Source organism: Heloderma suspectum, chromosome 6 (assembly GCF_057233095.1).
Source record: "Heloderma suspectum isolate Gila_16-S chromosome 6, 16-S_ref, whole genome shotgun sequence".
NCBI classification, from domain to species: domain Eukaryota; kingdom Metazoa; phylum Chordata; class Lepidosauria; order Squamata; family Helodermatidae; genus Heloderma; species Heloderma suspectum.
In genome coordinates this window covers 81,160,955-81,176,986 of record NC_139463.1, presented here as the reverse complement: position 1 = coordinate 81,176,986, position 16,032 = coordinate 81,160,955, and the positions used below count along the sequence as shown (strand labels likewise).

The 16,032-nt window shown below is 46.4% G+C and overlaps 1 protein-coding gene across 1 annotated transcript in view; it reads right to left on the bottom strand.

The window, feature by feature from the left end:
* LOC146341439 (vomeronasal type-2 receptor 26-like) overlaps window positions 1-16,024 on the bottom strand; it is a 29,656-nt gene extending 13,632 nt beyond the window's left edge. The window contains exons 1-2 of the mRNA XM_084807448.1: window positions 15,947-16,024; window positions 15,576-15,731 (exon numbers count right to left, since the gene is read on the bottom strand). Of these exons, the coding sequence (XP_084663574.1) occupies window positions 15,576-15,731; window positions 15,947-16,024 (234 nt within the window). The remainder of the gene's footprint in view (window positions 1-15,575; window positions 15,732-15,946) is intronic.
* Window positions 16,025-16,032: the final 8 nt, after the last annotated feature.

Below are 16,032 nucleotides of genomic sequence, written 5' to 3'. Positions count from 1 at the left end.
AAGATGACAAGGGTCAACACACAGCAGGATTTCCTCTAGCAAAACAGATTCAGTTGCTCCGGAAAGCAATATAGGGCCAGGACAATGTGAGACAGCTTTCCTGCTCCCCCAGCCACTCCATCCTCCACATCTGAAAACCCCAGGCAAAATTGTGGGTGCATGATAGGTTGAAGGAAAGAACAAGTTGTGACATTCTGCAACAACTGAACTAATCACAGGGCGTGCAACTTAAAGCATCAGCCTCTGATTTCCTGGCTTTTTGGAGCTTGAGCCAACATGAGATAACTTTAACTCCGATCTTAAACCAGCAGGTTTTTAAATAATTGAACAGAGCTTTTTGTTGTCTCATCTGTCCTTCATATTGATCCCTGTTGGATCACATGGGATATTTCCTAGTGGGGGAAAGCACAATCCCTCTGAACTAGGGATGGGACAACCAGGGATACTAGTGTGGTGCTTGCTGAAATCCTCTAAAATCAACTTCAAAGCACAGTTTTGGTTGCTCCCACTCTTCTTTGTGACTTATTTTTTTTTGGTTCGTTCAAAAGGAAATAGTGAACATTTTTCAAAAGTTGTGCATTCTTAATGGTTTTATTTAAATTTCAAAAGCTAAACATTTTTAAAGTTGTGCATATTTTAAAATGCACACTTTGTGAATGTCAATGCAAGTTCTTTGTGAACATTTTTTAAGAACAGGCTCCTGTTCACACTCACGATTGGTAACAGAACCTTTTCAAGTGATTTGTGAACTGAACTGAAAGTCATATATATAAAGTCATATATCCCTACTCAGAAGAACTAACTTCTGTAGTCGACATTCTAAGTAAGTGCAAGCTACTGCAATTCAGTGCCCATAATTCCCAGCCCATGAACAGATACAGAATGATGCCACATCAGATGGTTTTGACAATGAGCAAGCAAAGGAAGTGTTTCTGTTTGCTCCTTGAAAGAACAGCCCTGGTCTATCACTCACCTGCTAACTCTGGCTAACCCAGCTGAGCCCAGTCCTTGCCACACAGGCCAGAAGGAAAGTGTGAGTGACCAGTTAGAGACTCCAGCAGGGGGAAGACAGGTGTGCAAAGGTCATCATGGAGAACTGACAAGAGGAGGAGTTACTTCATAGTAAATGCATATACATGTTCCTGTTTGACCTTTCCTTACACACAAAACTTGATCTTCCTTCAGGCCTTTCTTCAGGGCAAAATAATACAAGCTGACCTTTATTTCAGCCCTTCCCAATATCCCAGACTAGGGCCTGATATAGTGTCACATTATTCACAGGAGACTTCTTGCAAGTAGAGAACCTGGTCTTTCCAATAGAAAGTAGTCCAGAGGATCTAGCCTCCACCTTCAAGATTCCAGTCTTCAGTTGGAGTTAGCTAGCCATGGACTCAGAAATCCCTGAATGCTTTTCATCTGCACAGAGGATGGAGCAACATTTCTCTTCCCATGCCCCCTTGCTCTCTACCTCTCATGCTCTCTCCTCTGCAGCACAATGAAGAGCCCCCAGTAAGTGGAAACCAATGGTTTTCCTCCAGAGCAGGGGTGAGCAAAAAACAGCCAGTGGGTTGCATATCACCCCTCCCCATGGCAATTTTTAGGTGTGTGTGTGGGGGGGGGCTGTCACTACCAAATGTGTCACAGCAGCTGTGGCAAATATCATGGCAATTTTGGAAGGAAACAAAGCATGCAGGGAACCCACACTTTATTTGCACTCCTGGAAGCCTCCCTGAAATGTGATTTGGAAATGAAACAAGTTATGAACTCATCACGTGCTTTGTTCCCCTGCAACTATTTTGCTGCTGCCACTGCAGTGGTGAAGTCACTGGTAATGGCAAATGTGGTGGCAGTGGGGGTAGGGTGCAGCCCCCTGCAGATTCCATGGCACCAGTCCAGCCCCCTGGTCCCTGGAGGTGGCCTAGTTGTGCTGTACAGCATAGACATGGGACAAAAAAAGTTAGAATTTCTGCTGGAGCAGGAAAGGTGGGTGGAGTGGGTTGGACGCCACTTCTACAAGATCATCAAAACACCTTCAAGTAGTGGTGCCCACCCATTGTACTCTCTAGTGGCCCTTGTCAGGAAAGACCAGCAGGGCAGGAGGGTTTCGTTGCCACTGCTGGAAGATGCATGGATCTAGGGATGTCAGAGAATTTCGCCACGAATCTCGGGGAGGCCGAATTCCAGCGCATTTGGCCCCCCGAAATCAGTGGCAAAACAGTTCGCCCCCCCGCCCCCCCGGGACGGGACTTACCTTGGGCGAATCTTCCTGGCGGTGGCGGCTCCGGCGGCGGTTCGGTGGCGGTTCGGCGGCGGCGGCTGCGGCTGCAGCGGCCGGTCTTCCGACCGGCTGCTGCCACCACCATTTTCAGTAAAAAAAAAAAAAATGATAGGCTACGTAAAGATTTACGTAGCCCATCACAGCTAGATTTTTAAAAAATACCATGATAGGCTACGTAAATTTTTACGTAGCCTATCACGGCTGATTTAAAAGAAGAAGAAAAACCCGCGTGTATGCTACGCTAGTTGCGTTCCCCTTATTTTCGCCTTAGTCTATGTAAATGTTTACGTAGACTAAGACGTGTCAAAATAAGGAACGCAAATGGCGGCGCCCATGGGTCCTGCCATTTGCATACGCGCGGTTTTTTTTCTCTTTTAAATCAGCCATGATAGGCTACGTAAACATTTATGTAGCCTATCACGGCTGACTGGAGGGACGCAAACGGCAGCGGCTATGGCCGTCGCCATTTGCTGACCCAGCTGGCCAGGATTCGGGGGGGGAGATGGAGCGCCTCCCCCCTGGCCAGAATTTTTTGGGGGAGGGACGGGGCACCTCCCCCCCACCGCGAATCAATTTCATAAGAAGGTAAGTGACTTTTGTACATCCCTACATGGATCACTTTCCAGTGGCAGCACCCAGCCTGACACAGTCCTTGCCAGAACTTCCTCCAGAAACGCTATGGGTGGGGTGTTCCCGGCCCTTTCCAGTTGGGTGGGGGAAAAAAAGCTCCCTGGAAATTCCCAGTAGTGTGTAGATGAACTTGACCTGGGGACCACCTGACCTCTATCCCAGAAGTTCCATATCCCTGCCCTAGCAATTTGAGTTCATTTCTCTCCACTGGTTCATGTTTTCCTAGTAGGGAAGTGCGAAAGTCACTTACCTTTTTAAAGGGGGTGATTCGTGGTGGGAGGAGGCCCTCCGCACCTTCCCCCCGAAATCCTAAAGGCATGTGGAGCCTGCGGACACAATTGGCGGCGGCTACGGCAGCCACCATTTGCATTCCTGTTTTTTTGCTGTGATAGGCTACGTAAATATTTATGTAGCCTATCACGGCCTCCGCAGGGACGCTAATGGCAGATGCGGCCACCATTCTCAAAGCAGCGCAAACAGCACCAGGTAAGTGTTCCATTTCGTGCTCCTTTTGCGGGGTGGTGGGGCGGGGGGCTTTGTTCCGCCACCGATTTCGGGGATCCGTGGCAGAATTCTCTGACATCCCTATCTCCAAGGGCTTAATCTCAGAAGAAAGAAATGTGTCTACAGACATGTGCCCCAAACATGTATGGGAACATCTCCTTACTGAAAGATTTCTCATGGTATTAAGTTGCATTTTTCTGCGGGTTTTACTTTTTCCTCGTTTCAATTTTTTAAGTTCTTTCTGGGTGTTTTTCTTTTTTTTACTACAGACAACAGTCATCTTTGTGTCATTTTTAACACTTCTTTGTCTTTTCCATTGAAGCTTTAAGCCATTTCAACATCATATCTTTATGAACACTCATTTGTTTAATTTGACTAAAATACAAGTGTTCTCTCTGACAATAGCACTCAAAGTGTTGTTCAGTCCCCCCACCCCTTGGCTGCTCTATAATACTACCAAGACAATTACTGATACCAATATGAGGTACATTTTTAAAAAAGATGTAGCTTAGTCCTATTTCTGTCCAAGGTACCCCTTCGAGTTAAGATCAGGCCTCAGAATTATAATAAACATTTTGGAGAAAAGATACTGCCAAGTAAGCCTGCACCATTGGCCAAGATAGAAAAGATCTCCACAGCTACCATGTGTTTACCATTGGTGCTCAGATAAGTAGGAACAAAGCAGACCCAAACCCTGCAAAACACCAACATACTAAAAGAGGTAAACTTGGCTTCATTAAAGCTATCCAGCAGGTTCCTTGCTTGGAAAGCTACAGTAAAACTGACAAATGCAAAAAGGCCCACGTAGCTGAGGACACAATAAAACATGGTGACTGACCCCTCATCATACTGAACTATGACCTCTCCAGTGTGTGTCTGCATGTCTAAGTCTGGGAAATGATAATTTGTTGATATACAGTACAGATGACTCATCTGTACTGTATATCAACAAATCGTCATTTCCCAGACTTAGACATGCAGACCTAGGGATGGCGGAGAATTTCTCCACGAATCTTCGGGAGGCCGAGTGCCGATGCATTCGGCCCCCCGAATGTGTTGGGGAAATTCTCCGCTGCCCCCCGCCCCCCCCCCAGGATGGGACTTACATTCGGCGAATGTCCCTCTCGGCAGCGGGTCCCGGCGGCTGTTCGGCGGTGGTTCGGTGGGGGCGGCGGCTGGTCTCCCGACCGGCTGCCACCGCCGCCATTACAAAATAAAAAAGTACAGTAAAAAAAAAAAAAAAAACACCCGTGATAGGCTACGTGACGATTTACATAACCTATCATGGCTAGATTTCCAAAGTCAGCCGTGATAGGCTACGTAAATCGTTACGTAGCCTATCACGGGTGACTTTGTGTGTGGGGGGAACCGCGTACGCAAATGGCGGCGCCTCATGGGCACCGCCATTTGCGTTCCTTATTTTGGCACGTCTAGTCTACATAAAGATTTACGTAGACTACGGCGAAAATAAGGGCAACGCAAATAGCGTCCCCTTATTTTCGCCGTAGTCTACGTAAATCTTTACGTAGACTAGACGTGCCAAAATAAGGAATGCAAATGATGGCGCCCATGGGCCGCCGCCATTTGCGTACACGCTTTTTTTTTTTTCCAAAGTCACCCATGATAGGCTACGTGACGATTTATGTAGCCTATCACGGCTGACTTTGGAAATCTAGCCATGATAGGCTACGCAAATCGTTACGTAGCCTATCACGGGGTGTGTGTGTGTGTGTGTGTTTTTACTTTTTTTTTCGCAGCCGGGGAGACAGGGCGCTCCTCCCCGGCCTGAATTTCACTGGCAAGGAATGGGGAGCCTCCCCCCCCCGGCCTGAATTTCGGCTGGGTGAGGCAGGGCGCCTCCCCCCCTCGCCTGAACTTCGGGGGGAGAACCGAAGCGCCTCCCCCCCACCGCGAAGCAAGCTGCGGGACAAGTAAGTCCCTTTCGTCCATTCCTACGATGATGACAAGTTGGCCAGGGGAACAGAAAAGGACAATGGAGTTGGCTACTCTTTTCCTCAGCCATTTCCTCATCTTGCTTCCTGGTTGGGTGGCCTTGAAAGCCAGAACCATTGTGATGGTTTTGGCCAGTACAGAAGCAACTGCAACAGAGAAGACGAGCCCAAAAGTTGTTTGCTGGAGTAGGCAGGTCACTTTCTTGGCCCAGCCAATGAAGAGCAAGGAGCAGAGGAAGCAAAGCAGGAGAGAGAGAAGGAGACTATAAGTGAGATCATGGCTGTTGCCTTTGACAAGTGGAGTGTCTTGATGCTTAATAAAGGTTGTCAATATTAAAGCTTTGGTGAGAGACAAAACAAGGGAACAGATTGATGAAGCAATTCCCAAAGGTTCTTTATGAGAGAGGAAGTGAATTTCTTTTGGAATGCATTGACCCCTTTCTTGGTTGGAGTACTGTTCATCTGGGCATTTGTCACAATAGTCTCAATCAATCAATCAATCAATCATTCAATCAATCAGTTGGGAAATTCATGCTGGTGAAGTTGTCTGAGATCAGGCCTCAAAAGGGAGATGGACTTTAGAACCTCCACTCCCTGCATCTTAAGCTAAAAATGAACTCCAAGCTGAGAAGGAGCAGAGAAGTAGAAGTAGAGATGTATTCTCAATTTTTGGCAATTCCATCAGGATTTCTCTTACACTGGCAATGAATGTTGTTAAGATCCTTTGAGTCAATGCAACACAAATACCATACTCAGAGAGCAATGTGATCAGAATCTGCACAAACTTTTCTCCTCCATCATCATCTAGTGCAACCAAACCTGTCCGCTTCCAGGAGAAATGATGGAGTAAATGGATTATTCCTTTATATTGTAACAATGCATTTGGGATCATCCAACAGAAAAAAAGGGAACTGAATTTTATCACTTAGCGGAGAATCAAATGAACCAGAACTGAGCTGGAGGAAAACACATAAAATATCTGAGGAATCACTTTGACATTCTCAGCTGCAATCTTTGCTCGAAAGGGTGACCCCCATCTTGAGAAACATTCTCATACCTCCTTTTTGAGTTATTAAGAGATTGAGAGAACAACTAATTTGTTCTCTCAATTTCAGTGATGCAGAGATGGGCTTGGGTTACATCTTCTTCTTCAAGGCCATTAAAAGTTATGATATTACTTGTAAACAAGTTGATTTATTAGTAAGAAGAATCCACATAATTTACTCATCAGAGTTTGCAGAATGTGGAGTGCTCTAGTAACTGCAGCCAAGTTGAGCTGCCTATTTTCTGAGAAAAGTTCTAAAATTATTCCTTTTCTCACCACTCTAGAAAAAGATTCTGTAGCATTTGTTGTGGTGACCATTATTTCTCTCTCTCTCTCTCTCTTTCTCTTTCTCTCTCTCTCATACACATACAGAGAGAGAGAGAGAGAGAGAGAGAGAGAGCGCTCTGGGACAACACAATGGAGGATGCAACGAGATGGCCAGTCTTCTGACACAGTTGCTGCTACTTTTTTAAGAAAGAAAGAAAAAAGTGCTGTGACAGTCATAGTCATGGCTAATGGTGAGCCCAAATATAGTTGATACACATTTTGCAGAAAGAAAAGTCCCTGTACTTTCTGCAAACTCTCTCAGCTGCTGTGAACTTCCGCCCCTGTCTACACGACCTATACTGCCAAAGTTGTGCAATACCTTGCTGAGTAAGGGACCAATGTTCAGCTAAAACAGCTTTCACTTTATGCAGCTTGTGATCCCAGGTGCATGCCTATGGAAGCTTACCATCCAAGCATCATCACATTCCTACCTGTGGTACCTTGTCGATGCCTACTATGTTTGCTATTTGGATGGATGTTTCAGAGCCAAGTCCCCTAACAATGGCCAAGGGATGCTCCTGAATGTCACACTTGTAATTGTGGACACTTCTCCATCTTGTAGTGAGCAATTGTAGTCTGAATATTCCTGTGTAATAGTTGTCAGTTATGCAAAAACCCAGAGTGATGTTGGGAAAGAGCTTCAGATTTTGGTTGATCTTACTAACGGCAAACAAAAAGGCCACTATATGCTGGTGGTTCTTAGGTTGCGTCCTAGAATGTATTATGATTTTTTAAAAGAAAAATAATAATCTGAACTATTTATTTAAACAGGAGCAGATTTTTCTATCTTCCTATTTTATACTTGCTAACTAGATATCCAGATTCTACAATGACAATGAGATTATATTTCCCATACAACTTCAATTTCATTTATATGGAAACACATACCTTAATGGCTATTATTCATAGCCTCTGGGTTGGTGATGGACAACTCCAGTAAATACACTGAAAATAGTACAGTTTCGTTTGTTTTGTTTTTGAATGGCCATGCCTCTCTCTGCAGGAATTCCCAGAAAGGAAACCTGGCTCTTGCGTATAGTATCAACTGATACTACTGCTCTGGAAATAAGTTGTCTGGCACCATTTTTGAATTAAATACATACTTACCTAAATTATAACTAAATCCAAACTGAGCCCTTTCCAAGAGCCGTTTATTTGTTAAACACACCAGATTTCCATTCCCCAGCCCAGTATTTGCAGAAATTTGTTGAAAGACTGGAACAGAACACACCCCGGTAGTCAGTATTAGAGAATAAGTAAAGGTATACAATATTTTAATTTTTCATTTGGAATATGACTTTTAGTGTTTCCATACATGGCTTGAAGAATATGCTCCAGATAAGCGACAATGCTGAAATTACCTACGTATTTGAAACAACAGGAACATAGTGTAGCATCTGTCAGCAAGACGGAAAACTGTATAGGTAAGAGATATGTTAGGGGCGGGTTCTGATTTTCTTCTTTAGTGTTATTATGGTTGTTTCTTGTTTGTTTGTTTGTTTTCTGCTTTTGGTCCTGGCAGGGTTCCATAAGGGTGTACGCCTCACCATTCAAAGTGACTTCACAGACAGAACATACTACCGGGTAAGGAGGGCGGGAGTCAGAGTGAATGTCATCTGAGTGGTAGGGGCTGCTCAGCTAATAAGTGAGGCTTCCCCCCTCTCCAGACTCCATAAGGAAAGTGTGAAGTAGTTACTTCCCCTTTGCACATTTGTAAGACAAGCCTCACAGTGAGCCCCTTTTGTAGATCCATTGCTGTGCTTGATCATGGTAATGGAGGGGCAAAAGAAACACTACGCCCCATGTGCACATTTGTAAGACAAGCCTTCCAACGAGCCACGAGCCTCATTGAACACAATGGGTGTTACTTCTGAGGAGACACTATTTAGTTTGTGCTGGGAAACACAGGGATGGGAGACAGGATACACTGCTTGACTGGGACCATGTTGAAAGGCACACCTCTAGGCAGGGCTAGCATACCAGAGCTAAATGCAGGTGTTGGGGCATACAACAATTATACCAGGGAGAACCCAACTGAAGGTTAAGAATCAGACTTCATGCAGGCTCAGAAAATGTGGTGTTTCCCAGATAAACTCCGGTGGGGCGGGCTGCTGGATGGCCACAACTTCATCTATACCTAATGACCTCAACATGCAGCTGGCTCGGAGTAAATCACTGGTGGAAACAGCCACCGCCCCAGTCTATTTCTGATTTAATCTGATATGAGCATCCTGGAGCTCACCTATCTCCAGAGACTGGTAATCAAGTTGTAGTAATGGTGGCAAGAGTACTATTAAACTATGATTATTAAAGAGTACTATTAAGCAGAATATGCACAATTTGCCTTGATTGTCCCTTTTAATTAGGGGTGTATGAACCCCCCACTTACCAGGGTCTGCTGGGGTTCCGCAGGGCAGGGAGGCAATCTGGTCCTCCCCCAGAATCCTCCCTGGCTGGCTCCACAGCCAGCAAAGATTTACGTAGCCTATCACGGTAAAAAGTAGGGACACAATTGGCATCTGCTACGCCATTTGCGTCCACAGTCTGGCGATACAGCCATGGCGGCCATATCGCTGGGTCTTCAGAGCTGGAGGCAGGGAGGATCCACCAGCGAGGACTTCACACTGGAAGAAAAGGTAGGAGAGCCAATCCTCCACGGAATTTGGGAGGCTGGATTCAATAGAATCCGGCCTCACGGGGATCCATGGAGGATTTCTCCAACATCCCTACTTTTAATAGCATGGATGAAAAGGTCACATCTGGAGGCAAACCACACAACTAGCTTCCTACAAGGATTACCTTTTTAGTAAGTCACATCCATGTTCATCTCTGAATTCAATCTGATATATATGTATGTATGTGTGTGTGTGTGTGTGTGTGTACACACACACACGTTTAGTGGAATCACCCAATTGCATAATTCTGTGTTTCCAATTGTGAGTTTGTCCTCATAATAATGCTGAGATGTATTGCAGTTGTTCTCTCCATCATACACAAGACCATCTTTCTATACTGCAATTAAAAGCTCAGTGAGCAATCGTAGGGTCCCTGGGCAAGCATCCCAGGAACCATAGGATGGATCGTAAAATTGCTTGCACAGTCAGAGAATGCACACCAACCTCTAAAGGGGGAGGTGGAAATCTGAACCCTGGCCCCACCTCCTTACAGCCAGTGCGGAGAGAACTTTTCCAGCTGTGTCTCCAAGGTTGGAAAATCAGCCCTGGAGAGGAGGGAAAGGGGACATGCCTGTGGTGAGGAAGGTGAGGAGACCAGAGTGGCCAGGATACAGTTTCTGCTGAACCCCCTCTAGCCCCTTTCCCTCCCCTCCTGAAGCCTGTCCAGTTAAAATACTGGGGATCTGAGGCTGGGGAGGCAAAGATCACCTCCGCAATCTCCCAATGCCCCCAACCCCACCAGCCTGGCAGGGCATAGCAATCTCAAAAGCCTTCATGTTCCATAGGATTGTGCCCTGAGTTAAATTCTTGTTCTCTGCAGTTCCATCTCCCCCTTGAGATTAATTAATTTACGTGTCCACATTTTTCCTGAATAGGCAGTAAAACATCAGTGAGCCTTATGGTTTCTTTTTGGTTTACTGTGAGATTTGTCTGAAAAAGTATTTCGAGATGGCATGGAAGATTGTTTCTTGAAAGACTTAAATCAGGTTTAGATCCCTGCTGAAGCCTTCTCCATTTGCAAGTGCATTCACAGGAAGCAAATGTGATGTGAAATTTCATCAGTTTTCAGAGCTGGGTTCTTACATATTGTGAATGGCTTGGGGCAATATGTTTATTAATAGCAGAAATAACTGAGATGGAAATCATAGTTGTTTCCTTTTTTCCTTTCTTTTTTTATATCCCTTCCAGCTCTTATCATTATATTTGGACTGTATTGGTAGCCAGCTGACCAGTTGCAACATAGAATGGTAGCTTCTGTTGCACGATAGCTTCAATTTTATACACTCCATGTAACTGTTCTGATGAACAGACAAAGCTGGGATTTAGGTTCACCACTCTGCCATTGCCAAAACCATTGAGCTTCAAGATAGTGGTGAAGCTAGGGATGTACGAAAATCACTTACCTTTCATGGATTATGTTGATGATGGGGGGAGGCGTTCCATCCCTCCCCCCAGAATCCTTGATGGGGGGGGAGGCGCTCTGTTCCTCCCCCCCCCGAAATCCTCCATGGCTGGCTGTGCTCCGTGGCAGCCCTGTCGAGCAGCCGGCCAGGTCCAGCCAGGCCAGAGCCGTCCGCAGCTGGAGTTCCGGCCGCGGAGGGTTCTGGGTAAAAAAAGAAGAAAAAAACCGCATATGCAAATGGCAGCAGCTATGGCCGCCACCATTTGCGTTCCTTATTTTTGCCCTCTTAATCTACGTAAATATTTACGTAGACTATGACGGCGAAAATCAAGGGGAACGCAAATAGCATAGCGGGCGCTATTTGTGTCCCTTTTTGATTCCCCGTTTTAGCCTACATAAATATTTAAGGAGCCAAGGACTAGAGATTCAGAGACTCTGAAGAGGCATGAGTTAAACCATTCAAGTATAACGGTTGCCCTTTCTTTTCAGTCAAGACATTGCTCCTTCCTTGACTGGGTGGCAGGCATCTTCAGAGTTTACCAGATTTCACCAGCTCCAACAAAAGCATTTCTTAGCTGTTTCTAATGCTAAATGCTAAACTCTATTTCAAAGACATTTCTTCTTCCCTTGGATGGGATCAGATTTTATCAAATGTCACCAGCTCTGACAGATGCCCATTGTGATGGTTTCCAAAACTTTCCCATGTGAGAGGCCCAGAGTCCAAATTTGTTGCTATGCAGAGGTGTACTGGGCATGTGTGATGATCCACACACACACACACACACACACTACAGCCGTGGATGTGTGTCTCCTCATAGATTACAATGGGCTGACAATTTGCCTTTTTAATAAAAATTACAGCTAAGGTATGTTACTACTAGGGCAAGAGGTTTACTAGACCTTCCCCTTGAACTAAAACAACTAATTGTTGCCCAAATGACCCACTACAAACAGAAAAATCAGCTGATGAAGTCTAACGGCTGGAAGTCTTTCATCAGTTTCCAGATTCCTACATATAAGCCATTTCTTAGCCTTTCTAATAGGGATGTACGAAATTGGCCTTACCTGGCTCCGCCGGGTTCCGCTGTGGGGGGGAGGTGCTCTGTCCCTCCCCCCAGAATTCTCACCGGAATCCTGGCCGGCCGGCACCGCTCCGCGGGGAGTCCACAGAGCCACCGTCCGGCTCCACCAGCAGCTGGACATCCGGCTGCTGGCTAGCAGGGATGCAAATGACGGCGGCCGTAGCCGCTGCCGTTTGCGTTCCTGTAGTCAGCTGTGATAGGCTACATAAATCTTTATGTAGCCTATCACATCTGACTTAAAAAAAAAAGCGTGCGTATGCAAATTTTGCATTCCTTATTTTGGCCATCTTACTCTAGGTAAATATTTACATAGACTAAGACGGCGAAAATAAAGGGGAACGCAAATAGCGTAGCAGACGCTATTTGCGTTCCCCTTTATTTTCGCCGTCTTAGTCTACGTAAATATTTACCTAGACTAAGACGGCACAAAATAAGGAACGCAAATGGCGGCGGCCGTAGCTGCCGCCATTTGCGTATGCACGTTGTTGTTTTTTAAAGTCAGACGTGATAGGCTACGTAAAGATTTACGTAGCCTATCACGTCATTTTTTTCTCTTTTTTTTAACCTAGCCATGATAGGCTACGTAAATCTTTACGTAGCCTATCATGTCTTTTTTTTTTAACACTGGAAATGGCGGCGGAGGCAGCCGGTCGGAAGACCGGGCACTGCTGCCACCCCCACCGCCACTGCCGCTGCCACTGCCTGGAAGATCCGCCCCAGGTAAGTCTCGTCCCGGGGGGGATCCGTGGGGGGGCAGGGGGGGGCAGGCCATTCCGCCACGGAGTTCGGGGGGCCGAATGCACTGGCATTTGGCCTCACTGAGATCCATGGCAGAATTCTCTGCCATCCCTACTCTCTACTTCAAAATCAGCATGGACTTTTCTCAATCTTTTCTCTCCTACACTGTGATGTTTCAGATCAATTTGTTATGCCATTTTTCCCTGTAAACCATATCACTACTAGGGATGGGGGAGAATTTCTCCCCGAAACTTCGGGGGGCTGAGTGCCAACGCATTTGGTCCTCCAAAGGTTGTTTGGGGAGAAATTCTCCCCCAGCCCCCCGCCCCCCCATCCCCCCCGGGATGGGACTTGCCTTTTACGAATGTCACTCCCGGCGGCGGGTCCCGGCGGCGGTTCGGCAGGTCTTCGTCAGGGGCGGGGGCAGCCGCCGGTCTTTTGACTGGCTGCCGCTGCCGCCATTACAAGAAAAGTAAAAAAAACCCAAAAACGCTCCTGTAATAGGCTACGTAACGATTAACGTAGCCTATCACGGCTAGATTTGCAAAGTCACCCGTGATAGGCTACGTGACAATTAACGTAGCCTATCACGGCTGACTTTGCAGATCTAGCCGTGATAGGCTACGTAAATCGTTCCGTAGCCTATCACGGGGCTTTTTTTTTTTACTTTTCTTTTGAAGTTCACGGCCGGGGAGACGGGGCGCTTCTCCCCGGCCTGAATTTTGGCTGGGCGAGGTGGGAAGCCTCCCCCCCGGCCTGAATTTCGGCCGGGCGAGGCAGGAAGACACCCCCCCCTTGCATGAACTTCGGGGGGGGAAGCGAAGCGCCTCCCCCCCACCGCGAAAAAAGCTGCGGGACAAGGTATGTCCCTTTCGTACATCCCTACTGCTCCAAGATGACTGATTATAATGACAGAATGGAATTCATCTTACTCAGCCTTAATATAGAGCCACAACGGTGGTCCTATAATGTAAGAGGGTAATTACAAAGAACATCCAACACAGACACATTTTAGCTCAGGCACCACCATGGTACAAAATACCACAATGTGAAAGGGAACACATTAGGCCTCATTAACGATATCAAGCAGTAAAACCCAGTAAAATAGAAACTTGTCAGGGTCAACATTTATGTATGTATGTATGTATGTATGTATGTATGTATTTGTATACTGCCCAATGGCTGAGGCTCATGACAAAACACAAGATAAAAATTTGAGAGTGCCATGTTAAACCAAAGTAAAATTTCAGCCCAGGGAAAGCTGGGGCAAAAGGGTGCATTTCCAGGAGGCACTTAAAAGATGTCACATTTTCTGCCTTTCAGACTGCACAAGGGACGGTTTTCCAGAGGTTGGGTGGCACTACAGAGAAGGCCCGCTGGTGGGGTTCTTCAAGGCAACATTCCATTTGTTTTGGAATGACCAGCAGGCCTTAAGTTGTTAAATGTTGTCAGGGTAGATATAAGGAACAGTGGTCTGCTAGGTCTCCTGGTCCCAAATTGTTTAGGGCTTTATATGATAATAACATAGCCTTGTATGATGCTCAGTAGCTAATACTTCCTTGTTTGGAGGCCTTCCCGATTATGTTTTCCATTCCTTCTCAGCGTTGCCCATAGTATTCTGGTCTTGGGGATGATAACACATTCCTAGCACTAAATTAGTTTTGGAGCCCAGTGTTGTCACCTATAGTGCTTCTGCGGAAGAGTCTACCCCTTTAAGGTGTTCTAGTCTGCTCCACACTAGGCCCTCTTTGATGTACGTAGCAACACCTCCCCCAGTACACCCTTTCCCTGTCCCTCCTGTAGAGTTTCTATCCAGAGATGACCATATCCCAATGGCTCTCTCTGCTCCTCCAGGTTTGAGTAATGCCCACTATATCCAGGTTCTCCTTTAAAACAAAGCACTCCAACTCTCCCATGTTGGCTTGGAGGCTTCTTACATTTGCGGAGAAACACCAATACGCGATGTATCTTCCCAGATGTCTCTGTCATGTGCATCTTTCACTATGGCACTTAGGCCTCTTTGATTGCCTATCATGCTCTACCATATACTCATGGCCTATTTCCTCCCTTTCTACATTTGGTGAATCAAAAACTTTTTCATCTTCATCCCCTTGGATGATTTAACCCAAACCAGATGTGTCCTAGCTTCCCCCCAGGGTTTCGTTTACAAGCTGCTCTGCCACCCTTTTTATGTTTAGTGCCAGCAGTCTGGTTCCATTTTGGTTCATAGACATAGACATCGACTCATAGGGTTGGAAGGGGCCTACAAGACATCGGGTCCAACCCCCTGCTCAATGAAGGAAGCCTGATTCCCAGGCGGTCTGCCATCCAAATACTAACCAGGGCTGACCCTGCTTAGCTTACGAGATCAGATGAGATCAGTGGAACCCATCCCTCTTGTACAGGCCTGGCTTATCCCAAAATATTCCCCAATGCCTAGCAAATATGAACCCCTCCTCTCTGCTCCACTGTCCCATCTATGCATTGAGACTCCTGAGCTTCATCTGTCTACCTGGACCTGCACATGGAACAGGTAGCATTTCCGAGAAAGCCACCTTGGTGGTCCTGGATTTCAACCTCCTACCTAGCTACCTCAATTTGGCTTCCAGGACCTCATGACTACATTCCCCAGCTTCATTGGTTCCAACATGAACCATGACAACTGACTCCTTCCTGGCACTATCTACTCTGCTATGGAGACAGCGTGTGATATCTGCAACCTTCACACCAGGTGGGCAATTCAAAATGCAGTCTACACACCCATCACAAACCCAGCTGTCTGGTTGTCTAATGACTGACTCTCCCACGACCACCAGTCCCCCTCTCCCCGGAGGCACATCCTTGGTGTGAGAGGCTATTTTCTCATCTTCCAAGGAATGGGTCTCTTCTAAGGGATCATTTCCCTCTTCCTCAGAATGATGCCCTCCATCCCCGAGACTCACATTCTTTGTGACCACAGAGGAGCTGTCACCCATGGAGTGGGACCCTGCTATTAGGTCCATGAAGGTCTCATCCACCAATCTCTCTACCTCTCTTAGACTGTCCAGGTCAGCAACCTTGGCTTCAAGGGAATGAACATGTTCCCTGAGATCCAAGAGCTGATGACACCAAACACACCCATGACTTCTGTCCAGCAGGCAGATAATCATACATGTGGCACTCAGTGCAATACCCTGGATAGCCCCCACACCCCTGCTGGCTGTTGAGCTTTACAACTGGAATTGTATTGGAGTGTGTTTTAGCTGGATAACATAGTTGTTCACTATGAGAATGTGAGGAATTTAGTTATAGTTACTTACTTACAGTTACGTACTATGAGTGGGGGGGGGAAGAGTTGGAGCACACATGTTAGATCTGCAGCCTCTGTGCCCATCTTCTTCTCCAAATGCATCTGTAGTG